This window comes from Eretmochelys imbricata, chromosome 7, assembly GCF_965152235.1.
Source record: "Eretmochelys imbricata isolate rEreImb1 chromosome 7, rEreImb1.hap1, whole genome shotgun sequence".
Lineage (NCBI taxonomy): Eukaryota > Metazoa > Chordata > Testudines > Cheloniidae > Eretmochelys > Eretmochelys imbricata.
The window spans coordinates 32,754,245-32,778,716 of NC_135578.1; the positions used below are offsets into that span (position 1 = coordinate 32,754,245).

Genomic DNA, 24,472 nt, shown 5'->3' on the forward strand with positions numbered 1-24,472 from the left:
TAGAACTACAGAGTTGTACGAAGTATAGAATCAACTGTATTCCCCTTTGCGGTAATGTACATGGGTTGAAAGGTTTTTTTTTGACTTCATCATAATTGGTAACACTTTACAGTAACATTGAAGAGTACAGGAAGTTTACAGGGTAAATATGCAGAACCACAGAGTATTTCCCCCAAAACAATCAGGAAGGGGTTTCTGTTCATTAAAAAAACCAAACCAGAACTGATACAAAAAGAATGAATTAAAAATTTATTTCCTCCCCACCTGGAATGCTGTAAAGGAAAAAGATTGGGAATTCTCTTGTTAAAATAAACCAATCTCTCTCTCAATATTTTAAAAAGAGGATATTCATTAGTGTCATATTTTTAAAATAGAGTTTGCAATCTTCATTTCTCCGCCCGAGCCCCTCCCCCAAACAAAAATAAAGTATTAATAATGTACAAATTAATTTACAGTTGATAATGTTCATTACACTCCTAGAGAAACGGCCAGAAATCCCCCTCCTTCACCCTGCAGACAGTTCCATTAAGTGGCAACGTTTGGAATGAAGGAAACTCCAATAATAATCTGCATCTTTAAAAAAAAAATGTTTTTTTGGTAAGAGAAAAATACAGAACTTGAGCTCATGTAATCATCCAAGATGCTGAGAGATGCCCACCAAATTTCATATTGGCTAACATTCTCCAAAGCATCTAAGGGATTTAGGAGCATAAATTTCATTTTCCAAAAGTGTAGGAGCCTAAATACCCTGGAAACTTTGCAAAATGTGATGCCTTTTCTTAAAAAAACACCTCAAAGCCTGAAAAGTAATATGAAATGATTTCAGTTCACAGCTTACAATGGCAGATATATCACGCTCTCTCCATCTCGCTGCTAGCCCCTTTTGGCATTTTAGCTTTGAAGGCGAGGGGAGTTTGCAATAACTTTCCCAGGCTTGAGAAATTGAAGTGCCTATTTCACTTGCATCCTATCACTCTGAAAGAAAGAATTCCGATCCAAATCTCTCGCCTCCTGACACCCTTCCCAGCGATGGGCTTGATCCTGGTAGGGCTGGAGTTCTCCAACCCCAATCCAGCACAGCTCCCTTGCTTTATTCATGATACGGCCCCAGAGAAAAGGGGTTTACTGCTAGATCTAGCAGATGGACAGTGAGATCTGATGGCTAGGAGTTGGCGCCAATAAGATGCATGTTTTTAACGGGGAAGATGAGGAATGAAATTTTAGAGCTGTTCCCTGAGGGATGCAGAGGATTCTTCATCCCTTGAGGGCTTTCTATCATCCAATAGATATGGTTTAATTGGCATGCAAGTCATGGGCTGGGTGCAGGAACCTCTGGGCAAAATTCTGCCATGTCTCCCTTCCAATCTGTGACTCTTTCCCTACTGGCTTTGACCGGATGACCCCCGTGCTTTGAGCTAGGCAGGTGCTGAAGTGCATTGCTGCATCGGAACCAGCTGGAAAGCACCTGACAGAGCAAGGCCCCATGGCACTGACCTGTCTGGAAGCAGGGGGCCGGTCCTGTTGGACAATTTGCACGCAGAAGGATGGGCTGGAGTCTTGCAGAAACATGATCAAAGATGGGAGTTGGTCTCCAGCGGCCGTGCCCAGAGATCATCGAGGGATCCTACCTGTAACGTGCCACACACCTCGGCAGGGAGAAATTTTTTGTCTCTAGCTCCTTTTCAAACATCCTTCCAAACCCTCTTTGATTCTTCTGTGTTAAACTGTCCACACATATACCTTGTATAATATATATATTTTTATATATATATATTTTATATATATATAGAGCTCTCTTTATATATAGTCATTTGAAAAGCCTTTCCAATTCTCCCAGTGAGGGGAGAAGGTGCGGGTGAAGGAAATAGTCCAACGCCTCCACCCCCCACTTCATTTGCAAATTCCCATCAACAGCTGCTTACCCCCCTGTTCTGGATACCTTGAAAGAACAATACAATTTAAGGACATGCTCTGAGAAGACACTTAAAGGATGATCACAATAGCACCTTGGCATGGAGAAAACGGGATGGGAGTGGAGGAGCACGGGGGAAAAGGAATTATGCCATCAATCCCCTAGAAAACAGAACAGAAACATCGTATATTTTCCCATCTCCCCCACCCCCACATATCCCGAGCGGGTACCCCCAAACCAGTGTCAGCTCCCGTCGCTGTTGTTTCACAAAAACCAACACCATCCCAACTCTAACCCTTTTGAGAGTAGCACCCCCTTTTGTTACTACAGAGCAGAGAGCCGAATAGCCGATCAGTTCCATAGTTGGACAAGATCCATGTTAACTGCTTTATTTACCACCATCATTATTAATGGATTCATTTTTATTTTCCCGAGAGTTCGTGACTTTGTTTGTTTCGGTTCAGTTTACTCCACACATTTCCAAGACTCTGACACATTAACAAAGAGAGAGAGAAAAATCAGTTATAATTAAAGAACCCCCCCCCCTTTATTGTTTTAATAATAATTCCGAGAGAGACCGATTTTTCGTCCCCAAAATCTTTGCCCAGCCAAGTTTTCTGGATCCAGCTGTATCCTGCTCCGCATTGGAATTTTGTCGATAGTTATGAGAGAAAAATCAAATCTTTTGTATCCCAATTGGATTAGTCTGTTTCCAAACAGGGCATGGGAGAGGGGTCTAAAAGGGGTGGGGAGATGTACCCCAAAGTTTCATCTGGATGAGGAGGCATCTAACTTTCTGGAATAACAAAGGGGGGAATCAGCTGTCACCTATATATATATATATATATATATATATATATGTATATATATGTATATAAAGGCAAAATCCTGGCTCAGCTTTATCTAGGGAGCTCCGAAGCCTTCATCAATCCATCTACCCCACCCCCAGATCTTCGTTTTCTGTTCGCTCTCCGAGTGGTCGCTTATTTCCGGTGCCAACCTCTAACCATGGTGTGTGTGATTTGATCGCCCCCTGCTGTGTTCTTTCCCCCACTTCGTTTGCTAAAAGGAAAACAAATTAAACAAACCCCCAAGATCTGAAGGAATCCGGGGTGGGGGAGGAGGGGAAGCGAGCATGATTTTGATTTTGGGGTGGTTGTTATTAATTTTTGAGGATGAACTGAAAAATTAAAAAAGGGGGACATGAACAAACTGAAACCAGTGCAGGGTGGGGGTGGGGGGCAGGATCCACTGGTTGCCTCTGTGATGCAGAAGGAGGAGAAAGGAAAGCTGGGAGGTTTTGTTGGTCTCTTGTATCCAAAGGTTGGCATGATTTGAGTGGTCTCACCCTGCAATCGTCTCTCTCGCGCGCTCGCCACCAGAGGGACAGGAGGGAGACGTGGCTGGGGGGGGCGGAGACTCACACATAATACTCCTTGTCCTTGTTTTTCTTGCTCTTGCTGGGGGTTTTGGTGGCAGAGGTGGGTTTCTCCTTCACCACCGTGCCGTTGCTCTGTGCCGAGTTGCTGATGTAGTTCCGGCTCTGATCCACCTGGTAAGAGCCTTCGTCCCGGTTTCGGTACTTGTACATGGCATAGAGGAGGATGAGGATGCACAGGGCGGCCGCCGCCACAATGCCGACCACCATCCCCGTGGTGCTGCTAGATTCGCGGATCACCTCGACGGCCCCTGGGGGACCCCTCTCCCCCGAGCCGGTGGGGTTAGCTGTGGGTAGATTGTGGAAATTGGGGGAAGACGTTATACCGGGGTACTTATGCCTGTTACGGTTGTCGAGTTCAAAAGAGGTGGGCAGAGGGGGGTACTGGTCTGGGTGGGACTTGGGGGCCTCGCGATTGTTCATTTTGCCGGCGGGGATGTTACGGACCAGATCGGGAGAGGCAGTGGAGGTCAGGAGCTCAGGGATTGAGGATGAAGCCGGCACTCCTGTCCTAATGTTGGGCCTGAAGCCTTGGGACTTTTTAGGTGCTCCATCTGGCCTGGCCAGCAGGGTCCTATCTGTGACCAAGGGGAATGTGGTGTAAAAATCTTCGTCATCAGTAGGGGGCAGGCTGGAGTCGAAGACCTCGCCCGAGGCGTAACCGGAAGCCTCAATGCCCTCTTCGCAATCGCTGTCCTCTTGGTCGGCTAAGCATGGGGGTTTTTGATTGGCGGAAGGGGCTAGGGTGTCTCTGGTGGTCTCTATTACGGTTAGGAAGGGGCCAAAGGTAGGAGGCGGGGGTATGAATGGAGACCGGGTGGCAATTGGTGGGGTGTCTAAGGAATCTTCGGTAATTATGGGCAATACTAATTCACCTCCTAGAACAGAGAGAAATAAAGGGGGAAGAGAAACAGAAAAGGAGAGATGGGTTAATACGAACCGGAGGAAAAACTGCCACATTTGGACACAAGAAACTGAATCAAACTGATTAACTGAATTTAAAACTAGACTTGTTCCCCAATCTCTGGCTGCTTTTTAAACGAATCTTTACGACTGTTTTTCGTTTTAAACTGTAGCTTTTTACAACAAAATCTAGAGAAATCATAAATTTAAAGAAAAAGAATTAAAAAAAAAGAAATTAGTCATTTAATGCAAAAAAATTAAACAGATTTTCAAACAGCAGAATTAAGTAATAATAAAAGAAAAAACCTAATTGCAAACTGCTTTTCACATTTCTTTTTATTCCCCTCTTTTTCTCTTTCATTTCATTTTTTCCCTTTTCTTTTCGTTTTAAAAATAAGAGAGCAAACCACAGAATTCAATCAACTTACATCAACAAATTGGCCATGTGATTTTAGCATGAAGAAAAAAAATTACAAAAAAGAAAACTAGGTAAGAATGTTTTTTTGGAGAAAAACAACTTTTTTTTCTTTCTTTTTTTTTAAAACATCTCTTTTCTCTACCACTTGCCCTTTCAATTATCACTCTAGAGTCAATTCTATGTTTCTTTCTTTCTCTCTTTCCATCTAGATGTATTTCTCTTTCTATCTATACTCTTTCTTTCTAGATTCATTAGTGTCTATATTCTTTGATCTTTCTTTCTAACTAGATTTGTTCCTTTTTCTAGATTAAGTTATCTATAGTCTTTCTGTTTAGATACATTTTCTTTCCTCTCTCTCTCTCTCTCTGTATTCTTTTATCTATCTTCTTTCTTTTTATCTAGATTCATTTCTGTTTCTATCTATACTATTTCTACATTAATTCCCGTGTCTGTCTATATTCTTTTTTCTGTCTAGCTGGATTAATGTCTCTTTCCTTCTAGATTCATCTATAGTTTTTCTCTCTAGACATATTTACTTTTTTACTTTCATTCTATCTAGATTAATTTTTCTTTCTACATCCATTTCCTTTTTTTCACCTATATAGATTCATTTCTGTTTCTTTCTATATTAATTTATCTACCTTTTTCTTTATTAATTTTCTTTCTAGATTCATTAATCTATGGTCTTTCCATCTAGATGCATTTTCCTTCTTACTTTCATTCTTTCTTTCTAAATTAATTTCTCTTTCTGTCTACCTATCTAGATTCATTTTTCTTTCTTTTTCTGCATATTTTAAAATCTTTCCCTCCCCCCCACCCAGACACACTTTTCAACTCTGTCTGTCTGCATTTTCCATTCCCACCTCCCACCTCTCCCTCCCCCCCACTTTTTTTTTACATCTGGCAATCAAAGTTGATGTTGAAATGACAAGGACACTGCACACATTATTTTGGTCCTTTGACTGTAAATTTGGCGGGTGTGTGTTGGGAAAATACACGTTTAAAAACATACGTAACTATATTTTCAGTAGCTGTTTTGACAGATCTATGGGCTCTTGCCTATTAGAACTGGAAAGAAAGCAGATAGAGGGACAGATGCCTAGCCCCACTGACATCAACAGGAATAGAACCCAGGAATTCTGACTGCCAGTTCCATCTGCTTTACCTGTTAGACCCCACTCTCCTCCCAGAGCTGGGGATAAAACCCAACACTCCTGACTCCTATGCAGTTACACCCCATTGCACCAGCTGAGGATGAGGACCCCAGGAGTTTGGCAGATCATTCCCAGTATGTGCCATTCCCATCAGCCGGTTCCCAGTTTCCTCACCAGCTTCTCAATGGACAGTGCCAAAGCCATGGGCTCCCTAGCTACACCAATCTTCCCGGCAGTAACAGGGTTAGAACTCCCAACTCTGCTGCCCCTAAGCTGCCCACCAACCGGAGCTAAACGAGACTTGCTGTTAACTGTGCGGGGCTCCGTCACACAGAGCTGTGACTCTGATTCCTCCCAGGAGAGGGCAGTGGCACCCTCTTCCCTGCCACTTCATTACAGCCCAGCCTCTAGTAGCAGTGCTGTGTCTGTACAGCGATGGGGGCTGCCTGCCAAGATAGAATCCAGGGGCACCGGGGATCCCAAGGCCAAGGCTCTACAGGCTGTCCCAAGGGGTGAGGCTATTAGTACCTATGCAGTGGGCAGTGTTCCCTCTAATTTTTCCCACACGTGTGGAATGAATTTTATTATGTGCACATCACCTTCATATTGGTGCACATAACAAAATTAATGTGGTGGGGAGGGGCTGAGGGGCTCAGAGTGTGGGAGGGGGCTCTGAGTGTGGGAGGGGGCTCAGGGCAGGGGCAGAGGGTTGGAGTGCGGGGGGCTGAGAACTCCAGCTGGGGGTGCGGGCTCTGGGGTGGGGCCAGGGATGAGGGGTTTGGGATGCAGGCTGCCCCTGGGCTACAACAGGGAGAGAGGACTCCCCCCAGCTCTCTCTTCCCACAGCAACACCTGGGCTGGGGGAGAGAGGTGTCTCCCACAGGCCAAGGCAGGTCCAGCCGGGGCTGGGTTGGGTCAGGCAAGGGGTGCCTCCCCCCAGCCGTGGCAGGTCCGGGGCTGGGTTGCAGCTGGGAGCCTCTCCCAGGCCATGGCAGGTCTGGGTTGGGATTGAGTCGGGTCCAAAAAAGGGGTGCCTCTCCCCGCTGTGGGAGGTCTGGGTTGGGGCCTCCCCCTGGCCGTAGCAAGTCTGCAGCTGGGCTGGGTCGGTGATGTGGGAGGGGTGCCTCTTCCCACCACGGCAGGTCTGGGGCTGGGCTGGGGCTGAGCGTCGCGCGGCTGCTTACAGGGACCTTAGGCAGTGAGCTCATAAACCTGCATATGTGGTCACACCACCAGTGGGAACAGTGATGGGGTGGGGAGTGCATGAGAATGCACGCAACAGAGTCACTACCCTCCATGGTTTACAGACCAAAATCTCTGCTCCGGCTCCGCTTACAGGGCAGGAACCAACGTGGAAGGGAAAAGAGTTATACAACAGCTTGAAGCAAGTGGTTTAGTGCTCTGGGAGTCAGGACTCCTGGGTTCTTTTCCTGGATCTGGATGGGAAGTTGAGTCTGGTGGTTAGAGCAGGGGGGCTGGGAGCCAGGACTCCTGGGTTCTAGCCCTGGCTTGGGAGGGTAGTGGTTAGATCAGGGGTAGGTAGGTGTCAGGAGCCCTGAGGGCTACGGCCTGTTTCTCTGTTGCTTTACCAGCGAGTCACTTCACTCAGCCGCCCCATCATTTGCAATATCAGAGATCAAACAAGACCACTCCGCAAAGGAGCGTATGGGGTGGAATTAGCTACGTGCAGTGCTTTGAGCTCCCACAGCTCATGCGCCAGGTGGTGTGGAATATGAGGGTGACCCTCCTTTACAAGGCTGCGGTAGGTATTTAAACGATGTGTGTGTTCTCAGTGCCCCCTCCTGCGGGGGGGAGAGACAGTGTAAGCAAATCACTGCTTAGCCACAGCCCTCAGTCAAGCCTGGGACTCAGAGCTGTGACCTGACACGGGGTCTCAAGGGGAAGAGGATGTTGGCGACTGAGTGAGTTTATGAAGGAAGCTCACAAGAGATCAGCTTAGTCAAGCTGCAGGGTGGCATGAGATCTGGCTCCAGGTACGCAATAGGTGCAAAAGACACTGGGTGGGGGGAGAATGGCTTGGAAGGAAATTAGCGGCTATGGGATGAACAGGAGCAAAGGATAAAACTTGGAGGGGGATAAACTGTAGGAGACAATCCTGGCCACTGGTGGTGGATAGAATAGACTGTAGGTTCCAATCTTGGCTGGTGGAAAACACACTGATGGAAAGGACAGCTCCAGAGGCAGGGAGTGGAGTCCATAACTATCAAGTGTCAGGGAGTTCCGCAGGCTAACGATGGAGTGTACAAATGGAGTCACTTGACATGTGTGGCCTGGAATTTCACTGGGGGTTCCTGAATGGTGAGTGAAGGTGAATAGCAGATCCCAGCTGCCTGTCTAGATCCAGCCCATCCTTTTAGACCCCTCTAGCATATCCCCCTCTCCTTCATCTCCTTGCTGAACTAAACACCCTGATCTTGCCAGCCTCCTCTGCTTCCAAGTATTGAATTGTTTTCATTGCCCTGTGATTTCTGTCAAGCTGGGGCCATCTCATAGATTTACACAATGGCACGAGACTATTATGCTGTATAACATTCTCTCTGCTTCTGCACACAGACTCCTGGCCTATTCTGCACTGGTTGAGTGCTGCTGTGCACTGAGCAGAGGTTACAAGTGAGCTGCTAGAGGGCACTGTGCTGCTGGGAGTGGGGTGGGGACTCAGTAGGAGGTGCTCTCTCCCCAAGGTCAGTACTAACCCTAATGTGGCACTAGGGGGTGCTGTGCTTCAAGCAGTGGTGCACGTTAGCCATAGGGATAGTCAGCTGCATCTCAGCACTGGGTGGATCCCTGTATAAATGGGCCCTCATTACCCCACCCCAGAGGCAGCTGCATCGCCACACTGGCTGAGGGATCCCTATAGCTCATCTAGCTCAGAGTTGCATACATTAGCTCAAAATTATCATTAAAAGCATTCATTGTCAGCTGAAGAAAACAGAGTCAGGGCTTCATAGTGGTTTGAAAGGCAGCAGTAAATAACAGGGAAGGAAAAGCTTCTCCCTACAATTGCACACGCCAATGCCGAAGTCTCCAGTGGTTGACAGAGACTCCACCCCCCCTCCTGGACAGATCAGAAATGGAAACTGCCACCCCACTCCCTAGGCCCACGCGCTTTGGGGAGCGACCGTAGCTCTGTCACTGGGCTGGAAAGATCTGGCCAGACCCTTTATTACAAGCCTTGCTCGATTGTTGGTATGATAGGTTGTAATGGTATTCTGGGCTGGCTGGGCCCATCAGTCTGACCTGGGGCAGGGAGGCAGAAGATACTGGGCTGGCTGGGCCCATCGGTCTGACCTGGGGCAGGGAGGCAGAGGATACTGGGCTGGCTGGGCCCATGGGTCTGACGTGGGCTGGCGGGGGGATACTGGGCTGCCTGGGCCCATGGGTCTGAGCCAGGGTGACAAGGGGAGGGGGGGATACTGGGCTGGCGGGGGCTATGGTCTGGCCCGGGGTGGCAGGGAGACAGGGGATACTGTATCACCCAGTCCCGGGGTACCAGTCCATGTGCTGAGTTGCCTTGGCTGGGGATGGGCTGGTTTGTGCTGGTGGCTGAGTGCAAAGGATTCCAGGCTGACACGGCAAAGCCTGGCCCAGTAGCTGGGGCTGCAGAGTTGGGGGCTGGGGGCAGCAGCCAACCCCTTCCCTCACAGAGTACTCCATCAGCTCCCTGAGAGCCATCGCCAGGGGTTCAGGAGCCATCAGTTGGGCCCAGAACACCAGGAGAGTTTTTCAAGGTTCTCTCCTGTTTGGTGGTCTTTCTTTTGATTCCCGAGCCCCAGCCCGCCCTGGGGCACAGTCACTGCATGACAACACTGGCCCCTGCTGCAGAAGCGCATGGGCTGCAGCTCCTGGCTCCTCCCTGTACCCCGACATTGCATTTGCTGATGCAGGGTCCCAGCTCCCTCTGCTCTGCCCTGCCCCCATTGCACCTGTGCTCTCCTGCAGCTCCAGGCTCAGGGGCTCTTCACCTGCCCTCACCCAAGCCAGGACCAGTAGGGGGGACAGAAAGACAAGGAAGGGGCAGGCCAGCCCATTGTTTGAAGGAGAGGATGAGGGAACCAGCAGGGGCAAGTCAGTACATCGTTTGCAGGTGAGGAGGGGGAAGAGGGAGTGGGCCAGCCCATTGTCTGGGGGAGAGGAGGAGGGAAAGGGAGCAAGGCAGCCCATTGTCTACAGGAGAGAAGGGGGAAGAAAGGAAAGGAAAGGAAGAGGGAGCAAAGGTCCCCCTGCCCCCACTCTCCTGCTGGTGATAGCTCACCTTACCTGATCACTCTTGTTACAGTGTGTATGGTAACACCCATTGTTTCATGTTCTCTGTGTATATAAAATCTCCCCGCTATATTTTCCACTGAATGCATCCGATGAAGTGAGCTGTAGCCCACGAAAGCTTATGCTCAAATAAATTTGTTCGTCTCTAAGGTGCCACAAGTACTCCTTTTCTTTTTACAGATACAGACTAACGGGCTGCTACTCTGAAACCTGTCAAGCTGCTAGGCTCTCTCTACCTCCCCCTCCTCTGCTGAGGGTAGGGGGAGAAGAGCTCAGCCTGTCTCCTGTTGCAGTCCTGATTAGTGGTTCTCCCCCACCCAGAAGTGGGTAGGGATTCCTGGGTGGATGGGCACATTGGTCTGATCCTGCCCCCCTGCTCTAACTGCTCAGAACTCTGGGTCCCACTGGTGTCTCTGTCACGCTGTGTCATGGCCTTGGGAGCAGGGAAGGGGAGGGGAGCGCACACACCCCAAAGCCACAGGGGGACAGGGACTGCAGCTGACCAAAACCCAGTCCCTTTACTGCCTTCCCGATATTAATTAAAAGCCTGCAAGAAGGTGTGTGTATGTTTTTAATGAGCAGCCTCTATCTGCTTGCTGAGCCCCTCCGTTGGGCCTTTCATTTTCTCCTGTCTCTTCTCCTCTGGTTTTTATTGTGATGCTTTTGGAAACATTTGGCAAGCGCTGCACAAAGGAGCCGCGCTACCTTTGATCACGGAGAAGAAGAGAGAAATAACATAACCGTGGCGCCGTCGGTCTGAGAGGAGAAGAAAGGATGCACCAGCAATTACTCAACTCACAAGGGAGGGCCACCATATAGGGGGGAGCAGCTAATTAGTCCCTTGTTTTATTGGGGAGCTGAGCAGTAGTAGCCTGGGTGTCCACACTGAAATTAGCGCTAGGTCTTTCCTGTGCTGTAGTCTAATGTTGGACTAGGAACCAGGACTCCTGCCTGGGTTATATCCCAGCTCTGGAAGGGGAGTGAGGTCTAGTGGGTTAGAGCGGGGGCTGGGAATCCTGGGTTCCTTCCTATTCCCAGCTCTGCTACTGATCTGGGGCACATTCCTTCCCCTCTTGATGCCTCTGTTTCCCCTCCCACCCTTGTCTAGTCACATTGAGCTCCTGGGGGCATGGACTGTCTCTCCCTTTGAGCCTGTGCAGCACCTGGCCTGATGAGGACCTGATCTCAGTTGTAATCTCTAGGCACTACTGCATAATTAAGAAGAGGCTGATTTGCACCATGTGGGGCTCTGCTCCTGAAGTTCCTTGGTAGCGGGTCCTTGGGAGGTTTGTCCATCTCATGCCTCCAGTCACAAAACCTAAGAGGGTGAGCACCCCCTACAGCTCCTGCTAAAAAGGGGCCCTCCTACAGGGATCCATGTATGGACTCACACTTGTGAGCAGTGTAGGCACGGCATGTGCACACGCACACTAAACTTGGTACCCTAACAGCACAGATGTGTGCTAGCCAAATTACAGATCTGTGTGAACCTGGAGGCAAGACGAGAGGGGGAACCCAGAGGGGTGCTAATCCCACAGAGGAGTGTGCAGCATATCAGTGGCTTGCAGGTAGACACCAGTCAATGTAGATCTGCAAAAGCCCATTGCATAGACACGTAACTGCAAGCCAGTTATACAGCTGGGTATGGTACCATTTGCAACTGGGGAGGAGGGCACTGACAGCTGAAATACAGAGGGAGCTGGGCAAAGAGTGAAAGGAAACGAGTTTTATCACAGAAATATCCCCTCAGTGTTTGTTACTTGATTGCTATAGAGCAGCAGCAGCAGCGCCTAGTGAGTAGAGCACTGGCTGGGAGGCAGGATTCCTGGGTTCTATTCCCCCTCTGCCATTGCCCTTGTGGCGGTCCCTTCTCCTTGGTGCCTCTGCTTCTTCTCCCACCCTTCATCTATTCAGCCTGTGAGCTCTTCATGCAGAGACTCTCTCTCACGGGGGTGTGTCCCGCTCCTGGCACAATGGGGACCTCCATGGTCAGAGCCTCTCGCTGCTGCTGTGATGTACACAAGCCCTGGTTACAGCCATGCATGAGCACAGCAGCAGGATTGAAGGGTACAGATGTGCCTTCTGCAGCTCCAGCTGTATGGGGGTGCACTGTAAATGCACAGAGGAATGCAGCTGGGTTTCATGCCCTTCCGGCTGTGCGAAATGATGCATTGAAAATCGGCAGCACTGGGATATTGTTACAGGGGCCTGAGTCTCCAGCGACTGTAGTGGGGATTGAAGGTGAGCCGTGCTTCTGAAAACTAGGCCATGGGCCAGAACCTTAGCTGGGGTAAGTCAGTAGCTACACTAACTCCAGTGAGTGCACCCTGCTGCAGGGCCCATCTAGTGTCATGCTGGGGTCAGCACTGACTAAGAGGGGAGAGCGCCCCCTGCTGAGTCCCCACTCTGCTCCATTCAGCACCACACCCCCTATAATCAGGCTGGGATCAGATCTGACTCCAACGTGAAAGCATCCCCTGCTGAACTCCTTACAGCCTCTGGCCAGAGAGGGCTAGATGCCCGTGTGCAACCAACATCTCCCACCCAATGCCCATGTAATGCCTGCCTGGTGCAGCTCTGAATGCCATCTAACTGGCCCCCTGGCTGGCAGAGAGACGGAATGGGGGACGGGCAGGGGGAGGCATGCTGGCTGGGGTGGGGCCCTCTGTGGGTGGGTGCAGGGGGCAGATCTCCCTGCTGCTGCCCTGGCTCTGGGAAATCTCACACACAACGGGGAGGTCGACTCATCCCTGGCACAGGAGATAAACACGCACCGAAGGGTCCTGGCGCTCCCCAGACAATAAAGAATGGAGCTAATGAACCAGGCCCAGTGCAGCACCAGGCGCTCCCTGCACTGCCAGGCTCATAAATCTCCCCTTGCTTCCCATCAGGGAGGAAAATTTCATGCCCTACCAGGGCCTGGGTGATGTGGAACAGGGAGTGCGGTGGAGCGGAGTGGGTTAAGAGCAATAACCGGTGTGGATGTTGGACGGGTGGAGGGAGGGTGGTCAATGAGAGCGTGGGATCTACCCCCACCAGCCCACGCTGCAATTTCCATTCCATTTAGAGAGGACACAAAGCCACATCAATCTGTGGCTGGGTGTGTCTCTGCAGGGACAGCGGGGTTCTGCCTGCAGCCAATGCAGTGTCTCCCATGGATGTGGCTCTCTGCTCTGCTCACTCTCTGCCTGGATTTATGTCTCTTTCCTCACTACTCCCCTCCCCTCTCCTCTCCCCCCTACACTCTCGTTCTATGCCTCTGGCCATAACAACTCTGGCTGTGATCTTGTCAGATCTTAGCACTTGGCCACAGAGGGGACTGGCGCAAAAGAACAAACCTGCGTGAGACAGCGGCTCCCCCTGGCTAAGTTGGGTCGTTGCGCTGGTAGGGAGAGCGACTGAACAAACCCAAGGGGCTGGGAAGCTCACCCTGCAGTCAGTGCAGACTCCAGGGTGGAGTGGAGGGCTCAATAGGGGGCTGGATCTGGAATTGAAGCCAGGTCTCCCTAGTCACCTGAGCGACTGAACCGTCCTTCCTCTCCCCCTCACCACTCCAGATCAGACCAACGGGCACATCCAGCCCAGTATCCTCTGCACTCCCCATTGGATCAGACCAATGAGCCGCTCTTGCCTGGTATCACCCAATGTCCCTTGTCACTCCAGATCAGTCCATAACCCATCTGCCCACCATACTGGATCAGCCCAACAGGCCCACTAACCCAGTACCTCATCTTTGACAGTGGCCAGCGCCAGCCGCTTCAGAAGCAGGTTCAAAGAACCCTGCAGTGGTGGGTCCCCCTGCCCCCAGCTGGTCCCACCCAGAGGAGTTCAGTTCCTTCCATAGCCCCTGATTATTATGCTGAATTCTACCACTGCACAGTCTGGTATCTGTCTAAAGTCCTGAGCCCTTGTTGGAACGTGGCTAAGCTCTCACTCCTGGGGAGATCCTGTGGCAGTGAGTTCCACTGGCTAATGACATGGTGGAGGGGAGCATTTCTGGAGATCATCTGGGAACCTGACACTTTCTATCCTCTCAGCCTGGCAACATGAGCTGGAGCCAATCAAAGCTCCCAAAGTCCCCCTAGATCCCATTAATCATTGCCTCCCTCTGCCTCCTCTGCTCTTTGAGGAGTGGAGAGGGATTTAGAGGCCCTGGACACCAGCCTCCCCACCGCCCGCAGGGTACTTCTCCCTGAGGGATTCCCCAATTGCAGCATAAATGACAACATGGCACAAAGGAGCACAGCCAGATCGCAGCAAGCCAGAGGTAAACCTCTTCCTTCTGAAAAACCTCCCTGTTCAAGCAGGGAGTGTCCACCTCTTAGGTTTCCCTAGCCCTGGTTTAGCACTCAGTGTGGAGATGCATCCACCTCTGGAGTGGGTAATGCTGTCTGTTTACACAGGGATCTGTCACCCAGTGTGGAGATGCAGCCACCTCTGGTGTAGGGAATGGGGGCAGTTTCCCCTGCCTAGTGCTGAGATGCAGCCACCTCTAGGGTGGGGTGCAGCAGCTGCTTATCAGTCTGCTACAGCAATGATTCCTGAACCACTAAAGGCCCTTTCATTCTGTCAGCAAATGGGAAAGGAGGTAATAAAGGGATGCTTCACAAGCTGGGCCTGAATCTGTATGCTGGGAGGGGAGTGGGATCCAGTGCTTTGAACAGTGGGGACTGGAAGCCAGGACTCCCGGGTTCTATCCCTGGCTCCGTGAGGGGAGTGGGATCTTGTGATTAGAGCAGGGGGTTGAGGGCTGGGAGCGAGGACTCCTGGGTTCTATTCCCACTTTTCCCAGTTGGGCTTGGATTTGTGTGATGGGGGATGGGTGGCTCCAGCTAACTCTTTGGTCTTGTAAATCCTGGAGCAGGTGCTGGGAGAGAGGTGGGGTGTAGGGGAGCCATTGCACCCTCCGCCTGTCTGGAGAAAGGCAGACAGGATGGTAAGGGAGGCCAGGGCCTGAATGTGTTGGGTCAGCCAGACCCTGAGGTGTCTAAGGGTGTGGGGAGGGTGCCTGCTAAATACAGGTTTGATACTGAAGACCTGATCAGTGGGGAGGGGCAGTGGGTTAGCGTAATACAGCATAGAACTGGGGATGGGGAGTTTATGGGGGAATCAGGGTGTGTGTGCATGAGGGTGCAGATGTGTGAGTTCACAGGTTTCTCTCTCTATTTGTGTGTGCATAGGGGTAAGAGGGTAGTGTTGGGTGAGTTCATAGGATTGTGTCTCTCTGTGCAGGTATCCATAGGGGTGTGCTTGCGTGTGTGTAGCACTATGTGAGTTCATAAGGTTGTGTCTTATGTGTGTGAGTGTACACAAGTGTGTAGCTTTATGAGTTCACAGGGATGTGTCTTTGTGTGAGTGTGTGCATGTAGCAATGTGTCAGGTCACCAACAGGTGTTTGTGTGTGAGTTCAAAGGGGTGTCTGTGTGCACGCATGAGCACAGGGATTGTGTAGGTTTGTGCGTCAGTGTGTGCACAGAGGTTTGTGCCTCTGCATGTGTGTTTCTGTGTGCACACACAGGGATATGCGGATGTGTGTGTAAATTTGGTGCATGCGTGTGAGTGCACCTAAGTGTGTGTGTGCCTCAATGAGTGCAGGAGTGTGTGTGTGTGTAAAGGGATGTGTGTGTCAGTGTGTGTAGGTTAATGTGTGTGTAGGGGTGAGTGCGTGTAGGGGTTAGTGTGTCAGTGTGTGTGTAAGCAGAACAGTGTGTCAGGGGCTGTGTGCATGTGTAGGAGATATAGGGGGGACAGTGTGTCAGGGTGTGTACGGGATGTGTGTCTTTGCCAGGGTGTGTGTGTGTAGAGGGGACAGTGCGTCAGGGTGTGTGTCCAGTGCACCCTGTAGAAGCCCCCTACCCACACATGCCAGCAGCAGAGAGAAGGACCCACCTGTGCTGGGCTCACACTCCTCCAGGTCCTCATCATCACTGGGGCACTCAGCTGACGCCACCAACAGGTCATCTGTGTTCTGGGGAGAGAGGAGAGCACAGCTCAGTGAGGTAGTGCAGGGCGTGCCCTCCCCGCACACAGCCCCCAGCCTGGGGCCAGCCTGGAGCTAGTGCCCCCTGGAGGGGGAGGAGTTCATGGACCATTCCTCGCACCCTGAGCCTGCCAGGCCTGGGCGCTCCTCACACACTCTCATGTTTTGGTCCCCATCACCTATGGTAGGACCTCGTGCCTCAAAGTCAGGTCTCTGAGGCATGGGCACCACTTCAAATTTAGGTCCACACAGTCACGGTGTGCAGGGGTGTGAACCCCTCCCCAGCCCCCATAGCTACACTGCCCTAGCCCCCGGTGCAGATGCAGCTAGGCAGCGGGAAGAATGGCTCGGAGAGGCGGTGTGCCTACACTGACAGCAAAAACCTCTTCTGGCAGTGCAGGCCGCCAATATGCCACATGGCTAGGCCAGCACAGGTTGCTAGGCCAGGCCAGTACTCTTGGCCTGTGTCTCCCACATCCCAGTGCAGCGCAAAGCAAGGGGGAGACCGTACTGTGCGGTCCCACTGGGTCAGACACACAGCTTGGCTGGCGAACAGCCGTGGTCGGGTCTGGGAGCCTTGTGGATAGACACTGGCCTGGGACTCTGGAGTTCTAGCCCTGGCTCTGGGAGCGGAAGGGGGCCTAATTGTTGGGGGAGCTGGGAGTCAGGATTCGTAAATTCTATTTCTGCCTCTGCTACTGACTTTAAGTGACTCCTTCCCCCACCCCCACTTCCTCTCCCACCCTGTGTCTTTGGGACAGGGCCTGTCTGTGTCTGTGTAGCACCAAACACAAGGGGGTCCCAATCTCATCTATGCCGGGCCAGCTGGGCCCATTGGTCTAATCTAGGATGGAAACGAGGTGGGGACACCGGGCTGCTAGCCCATTCCTCTGAGCTGGGCCAGGGGGATACTGGGCTGGCTCAGTCTGGCTCCCACCTATCCATCTCCCTGTTCCCCATCCAGCGAGGGTGCCATGTGGTACATGAAGGGAGGGGCCTGCTCCCCAGCAATCAGTATTCCAGAGCTGGCTGCGGGGATCATGCTCAGCGTGTCGGAATTAACATAACAAAGACTTGGACAGGGACCCCGGGGGCAGGGAATCAATCAGGGCCCTGGCACAGCAGCAGGATTGGCAATGTGGAAGCACTGCAGAGTGTGTGTGAAGGGGGGCGATACCCCGCTGCAGTCACACAGCTAGCCCCGCTCACATGGAGCCAGCTGTATCTAATGCCTCCCCTCTCCTGCAGCCAGCTATGTCTGATCAGCCCCTCTCCTGCAGCCAGCTATGTCTAATCCCCTTCCCCGCATCCAGCTGTGTCTAATCCTTACCCTGCAGTCAGCAGTCTGATCATCCCCCCTCAGCCACTGGGTCTATTTCTCACCTCTCCTGCCCCCCCCCCCCCGCCCACAGTCAGCTGTGTCTGATCGCCCCTCCCCCACGCACACAGCCAGCTGTGACAAATCACCCCCACACCCGCGACCAGCTGTGCCTGGTCATCGCCCCTCCCCCCTGCACACAGCCAACTGTGACAAATCACCCCCACACCCGCTGCAACCAGCTGTGTCTGGTCGCCACCCCTCCCCCCTGCACACAACCAGCTGTGACAAATCCCCCACACCCAGGTGTGTCTGATTGTCACCCCTCCCTCCTGCACTCAGCCAGCTAAGACAGATCCCTCCACCCGCAGCCAGATGTGCCTAATCCTCACCCTGTTGTAAGTCAGCTAGCTGATCATCAGCCAGCTGGGTCTATTTCTCCCCCTTCCCCACACAGCACACAGCCAGCTGTGTCTGATCGCCCCTCCCCCTGCACAGCCAGCCAGCTGTCTGATGCCCCCCCACACACCCCGCTGTGTCTAATTGCCCCTCCTCCCCCAAACAACCAGCTGTGACTGATCATTTCTCACCCCCCGCCCCCAGCTGTGTCTAATCCTTGCCTCTTCTGCAGCCAGCTGTTCTGGTTTACCCCCACCCATCTGTATCTGATCCCCCCCTTTTCCTGCATTTAATCCCAAATACCCCCTCCCCTCCCTGCACCCCATGAGCCATTGCCCCTCCCTTCCTGCCTTCAGAAAGGCAGAAGCCTGCTCCGAATAGCAGGGGACATCCAGGAGCCCCTGGCCCCAAAAGCCATAGCTTGAAGGCAAATCCGGAGAGGATTTTAGGGGGCTGGTACTGGTCTCCCCTTTACAGGGTGTGACTAGGAAGGGCAGGTCGGGTGAGGACACAGAAGGGGTGGGGCATATGCAGGCCCATGGGGGATTCTCCCTCCCCCTGGCTGTTCATTAACTCTCCCAATCTGGCTTCCTTTGGAGTTAATGGGTGATGTAGCAGGCTCCCTCCCAACCCAAGGCCTCTCCTCCACAGCACACTCACACCTCCAAGGGCTCTCCGCCTTGAGGGCTCTCAATCAGGTCCTCCTGGGGTGAGTACTCTCAATCAGGTCCTCCAGGGCTCTTGAGCCGCTTCCCCGTGGGCCACTAGCCCCTTGAAATAGCGACTGAGGTGGCGAAGGACTTAGGGCAAGTGGAATCATGAGGCAATTCCCCAGCTAAGCACTGCTGGGCCTGGCAAGTAGGGGGACCTAGCAGGTGCTGGGGGGATCAGTAGGGGGTGCTCTCCCTTGAGCCTGGGCTGCACTAGGAAGTGCTGTGCTGCAGGGAGTGGGGTGGGAGGCCAGCAGAGAGTGCTGGCAGGCAGGGGCAGGGTGCTGTAAGGCTCAGGGTAGGGGCTCAGGAGAGGCATTCTGTCGTAGGCAGTGTTGGGGGCATGGGCTGCAGGGCTCCACAGGGCGCTCGCCCCTTGCACTCAGTGCAGCACAAGCTGTCGGTGGAAAGCGCCGACTGCTTTAGCAGTGCTGTGCTGCCCCTGGGGAACGGGCTGCGGTCGGTGCCCATGTGAGCCACGCCGAGAGGGTCTGGGTATACTAGTGAACAGCAGCAGGGGAAGTGTGCCCTGCTCCTGCCAGCACGTGTCAGAGATCAACGGAGCTGCCTTGAAAAGCAGGGCTCTGGGGCAGAGCCTGACAGGAGGCCTGGAGACCAGGCTGCTTCTTAAGTGCAGAAAGGATGAGCTGTGCTACCAAAGCACCCCCTGCTCCCAACAGGACAGAGCCCTTGCCCGAGGGGGAAGCTGCCATTCTGCCAGGCCTTCAACAGCATGTGCCCTCCAGATGCAACGGGGACTAGAGCCCTGGAGTCCTGACTCCCAGCCCCCTGCTCTAACCACCAGCCCTCCCACTGCTGGGATGGAACCCCGAGGTCTTGACTCCCAGTCTCCATTGCTCTCTGTGCCTCCAGCTTGTAAGCTCTTTGGGGGCAGAGATGGTCTCTCACTAGGTGTCTGTGCAGAGCTGGCCCATGGAGCCATGAACTTGGTTGGGGGCGGGGGCCTGTGCAGTGCCTGGCCCAAGGGGACCCCAATCTCAGTTGCTGGGTCTTTGCAATGCCAGGTGCGACAGGGACCCTGATCTCAGTAGTGGTTCTGTGCGATGCCTGGCATGATGGGGATCCCGCTCTCTGGGGTGGGGAGGGCCTGTGTGCTGTCCAGTGCGACAGGATGCCTGAGTGTCAGGTGGTCTGTGCAGCCTGTGGCGTGACACAAACCCTGCTCTCTGTTGGGGAGGGTCTGTGCAGTGCCCAGCCTGATGGGGACCAGATCTCGGTTGGGGGAGGGGTCTGTGATGTGGCTGTCACATAGCAACACTCCCCCCCCCAAGGCAGTCCTGTGTGATGGATCTCTGGTCTCCTCATGGCTCGGTGCCAGCGCTCCTGTGCCCCATGCTGGCCCCTCATTACAGCCATAAATCCCTCCCTAATGGGTACAGCCAGTGCATTAATCCCATCAGTATCCTGGCTTGGCCCCAACCGACTAATGAGACTCACTGTCCCTGCCATGCAACTGTGCACAGCCCCTGCCCACCACTGCCCCCTGAGCCCACGGCCGGGCTGTCCCCCTGCCACATAGAGGAGCCATGGATGCATGTAGTCCAACTGCAAACCAGCAACACATCAAGAGGTTACTGCAAATATGTTCTATACATGGAGCATGGAGGGGCTCGTCCCCCTAGGTCCAGCCTGGGGAGCCCCCCAAAGTAAGGATCCCACACTCAGCTCTGAGCCTCCCCACTCCTAAACAGGAGGCAGTGGGTGAGCACCCAGGACAGATGAACTGCTGGGGACCTGGGACAAGGAGCTGTTTGCATCCAGCACTTTCTAGTGGACTGAGCAAAGGACTCCGGGGTTCTATCCCCAGCGCTTGGAGGGGAGTGGGGTCCAGTGGGTTGGGTGGGGGGCTGGGAGCCAGGTTTCCAGGTTCTATTCCCCTCTCTGCCCAGCTCACGTCTTGTTTGTGGTGGGGCTAAGCCACTGTCCCTTCCTCGTGGCCCCCCCAGCCCCCCTGGGCAGAAAACGCTCTCTGGAGGGGCGCCTGGGTGCCAGAGCATAGAAAAACCCACCGCCAATAGAATCCGCTTTAAACTCCCTGCGTTGCATCTCTGAGTCATTCCCCCTCTCCCCCCCAAAACCTACCCCCCCAGCCTCTCTCTCAAGGATGGGAAATCAGGCTGGTCTAATTACTGCTCTGGATGCCATGGCAACAGGAAGATGACTTTGTCAGCGATTTTTATTTTTCATACACATGGGCATGAGGAAGAAGAAAAATCCTGTGGCTGCTGCAGCAGCAGCTCCTGGGGAGGGTGACCCCAGAGGTGAATAACATCGTCCTACACCCTGATCTGGGCAGCACAGCACCAGCCCCTGGCCTGCCCCCTCCATCCTTCTCTGGACCCTGCCCTCTGCCCACCCACCCATGCTCCCCTTGCCTCCCTTCTCCCAGGTACTGCACCCTTCCAATTTGCTCCAGCCCCTGCCCTCCATCCCTGACCACCAGGCCAAGCCCACTCATCCATCCTCCCCATCCCCTTCACTCCCCTTCTCCAACTGCAGCTCCTGCCCACGCCATCCATCCTTGCCCAGTCCCTGCCCTCACCGCCTCCATCGTCCTCCACCCCCCTGCCTACCTCCCAGCTCCAGGCCCTGCCCACCCCTCAACCCCCACAAGCACTAGGCCCTGCCTACCTCCCCTCCATCCTGCTCCCCGCCCTGCCCATTCCGCCTCTCCCCGCAGTTGTTTGTGTGACATTGATGTGATGCCTCTCCCAGAAATTAATTTGGGGGTTTTAAATCCCGTTCCCGCTCTGCCCCCATCCCCGATCGCTCCATTGTGATTGCAGGGACTGCCCTCACCCCCTCCCAAAGGACTGCAGTCACCTGCCCCCTGCTGTTTCCTTACTTGGGGGCCAGCTCTGGCTGACTCAGCCCTATTCTCAGGAGATGCCAGCTCAGGGAGCAGGGCTCCAGGGCTGTGATGTATGGCTATTGTACAGTGGCCTGGCAGGGGGATGGCACTGGCTTACCAAGAGCTGTGGGTATACAGCTGGGATGTTTTTCTAACAGATCTGCTCTAGTTCACCCAGCAGTGAATTCAGCAAAGGCCTATGCAGGAGGTTTTTCAGGAGGTCAGACTAGATGATCACAATGGTCCCTTCTGGCCTCGGACTTTATGAATCTGGCTTTGCCAAATGAACCTTTGCCTGGCTGACTGTTCCAGCTGGTCAGGAACACTTTGATGAAATGTTTCATTGCCAAAAGGGCCCATTCGTCAAAGCTCAACGTGTCCCTGGGGTCGGGGAGGCTCTGACAAATTCCCTGGCTTGAAAAAAATGTCAGAAACAAGCTTCCAAATGGCTGATTCTTTTGAACTGGAAAGATTTGGAGGGTTGGCTCAAAATGAATTTCCCTTTCCAAATTAACTTAATTCAGACCAAAGGTTACAAAAGAGAAGGAAAACCAATCAAAACCACAGGGCCATGGGGCTGGGAGGGACCCCGGGTCACCGAGTCCAGACCCTGCTATTGCAGGCACCTCCATCAGAGAATCTGGGTCAGAAACAGAACCAGTTCCATCTTCAAATTGGAGAGCCACGCGCTGCCACAGGGCTGCTCCAGAACCTCCCTCCTCTGCTGAATGATTTCCATTTCCCCAACTGACAGGTTTCCCCTCAACTATGCACTGTCCACATTTTGACTTCTCCTCCGGGGACAAATGAACGAGATCGTCAAAAGCCCCATGGGACAGAAAATCGTTTCCTGCCCGGCCTGACTGCCCAGATTGGTTTGAGTCACTAGCGGGTTGGCCAGAGAATGGTTCCAACAAGCCACCTCTCTCCAAGTGCTCCCAGCTTGCTAAGGGACAACACGCCAGGTCTGTTAGCATTGAGGATTCCGGCTCCAGCCTTCCGCCAGCCTGGTTTGAGGAGAGCATACTCGGGAGAACAAAAGATCCCAGCAGGGCTTAAAGGGGGACCAAATCAAGTGTGTCTGGAGAAGCTAGCCCTGCCTAGTTTGCCCTCTGGGGGAGGAGGGGCTGGTAAGAGTTTGTATTTGTGGATGCTCTTAATCTGGAATCGGTGTCCCCTCCCCACACAGAATTAATGAGGAATAGCTAGTCTGCTTTCAATTCACCCACTCCCTCAATCCAGTTTAGCGTTCCTGCGTAGACAAGCTCCAGATAGACACGTACAGACTGTAAACTTCCCTTGCCTCCGATACATTGAACCTCTTGCTAGCTGCACACCACTTTGGATTCAGAATGCTATCTGGGTGTTGTGTATCTCTGGTCACAGGCTCCCAAGGAAGCACCTGTGGGGGACCATAGTTCATCTGCAGTGTGCTGCCATCTCCCCAGGAGCGGTAAAGGTCTGGAGGAGGCCTGGTCCATGAGGGCGAGTGACAAAGTGGCCATTTTCTGTAACAGTTTTATGAAGCCTATGTGTTTCCCCAGTATTTTGTATGGCTCCCCAATGGGAAAGAAAGGACTGTCTGCTCTCAGGGCAGGCTGGTAGACATAGGTATGAACGTCACCTTGCTGTCTGAGACTGAATGAGTCACAACCGCAAATCAATGGCAAATCCAAGAAGAGAATGGCAAACCCGATCACCAGGCCAATGCCACCTAGAGCAGCCAAGGACCCAGAGGGAGATGGATTTCCCCACCTCTCAGCAGGGAAGCTGAGCCCAGACCCCAGCTGGAGAAGAAAGGACTGGGAGGGGAAGCTGGGGGGTGAAGCGCTGGCTGCTGGAGGAAGCTGGCAGCTCCCACCTGGGAACAGACCGAGGCGGGCAGACAGACAGACAGACAGAGCCTGACTGCGGGGCTGGGCTCTGGGCTGAGCCGAATGGACTGTGCTTTAACCTTCAGCTCTCTGTGCTAAGCCACGGGCTGCCTCTGCTGGTGCCAGGTGACTAATAAACCGGCTGCCCTGGGGACGCTGCTCGAGGGTCACTGGAAATGCCAGCTGAGGGGCATCAGTCCTGAGGGGTGGCCAAGGCTCTGCCAGGAATCTGACACAGCTGGACTTGCTGGGCAGAGCTCAGGGGGAAGCAGGAGGGCTGGACCCCAGAGGGTGAGTCACAGCAGGCGGGAGGCCACGTGACCTGCCCTGGAGGAAGAGTGAGAGCCCTGGGGTCTGGCACTTCCTCCAAGATACTGTTCCAAAGCCAAGGGCACAGCCCCGAGCCTGTGGATCTGTGACAAGGGGGGCACTTAGAGACCTGGCAGGGGAACAGCAGGGCAGTGAACCCTGCAACTATGTCAGGACAGGAGACTGGACCCCGCAGGCATCCCCTGGCACCTCACCGGTCCCCTGCCTTACCTGGGAGTTGCCAACCCTGGGGGAGCCCAGGGGATGGAGATACAGGATAGGAGAAAGAGACCCCTCGCATTTTGCCTACCTCCCAAACTCCCCATTCAGCCCCCCTGGTTACCAGGCCTCCCCCTACCTTCCCATATATCCTCCCCCGAGTACCAGAGGCCCACCAACACCTTCCCATCTCCCTTTCCCAGGTACCAGACCCGCCCCACCTTCCCATCTCAACTTCCCCGGTACCAGACTGCCCCCCTCACCTTCCCATCTCAACTCCCCCAGGTACCAGACTCCCCCCACCTTCCCATCTCCCCTCCCCTGAGTACCAGAGCCCCCTCCCACCCTTCCCATCTCCCTTTCCCAGGTACCAGACCCGCCCCATCTTCCCATCTCAACTCCCCTGGGTACCAGACTCCCACCACCTTTCCATCTCCCCTCCCCTGGGTACCAGACCCCCCCCACCTTCCCAGATCCCTTCCCTGAGTACCAGACTCCCTCCACCTTCCCATCTCCCCTCCCCTAGGTACCAGACCAGCCCCGCACCTTCCCATCTCCCTTCTCCTGAGTACCAGAGCCCCCCACCTTCCCACCCACCCCCCCGGGTACCAGACCCCTGCCACCTTCCCATCTCCCTTCCCCCGAGTACTACACCCCCCCACCTTCCTCTCTCCCCTCCCCC

At 53.4% G+C, this 24,472-nt stretch overlaps 1 protein-coding gene across 1 annotated transcript in view; it reads right to left on the reverse strand.

Annotated features, from left to right (window-relative positions):
- Positions 1-3,130: 3,130 nt before the first annotated feature.
- The window catches only part of NRXN2 (neurexin 2), a 251,516-nt gene continuing 230,174 nt past the window's right edge, over positions 3,131-24,472 (reverse strand). The window contains exons 21-22 of the mRNA XM_077821683.1: positions 15,999-16,077; positions 3,131-4,228 (exon numbers count right to left, since the gene is read on the reverse strand). Coding sequence (XP_077677809.1) covers positions 3,333-4,228; positions 15,999-16,077 — 975 coding nt within the window. The 3' untranslated portion in view covers positions 3,131-3,332. The remainder of the gene's footprint in view (positions 4,229-15,998; positions 16,078-24,472) is intronic.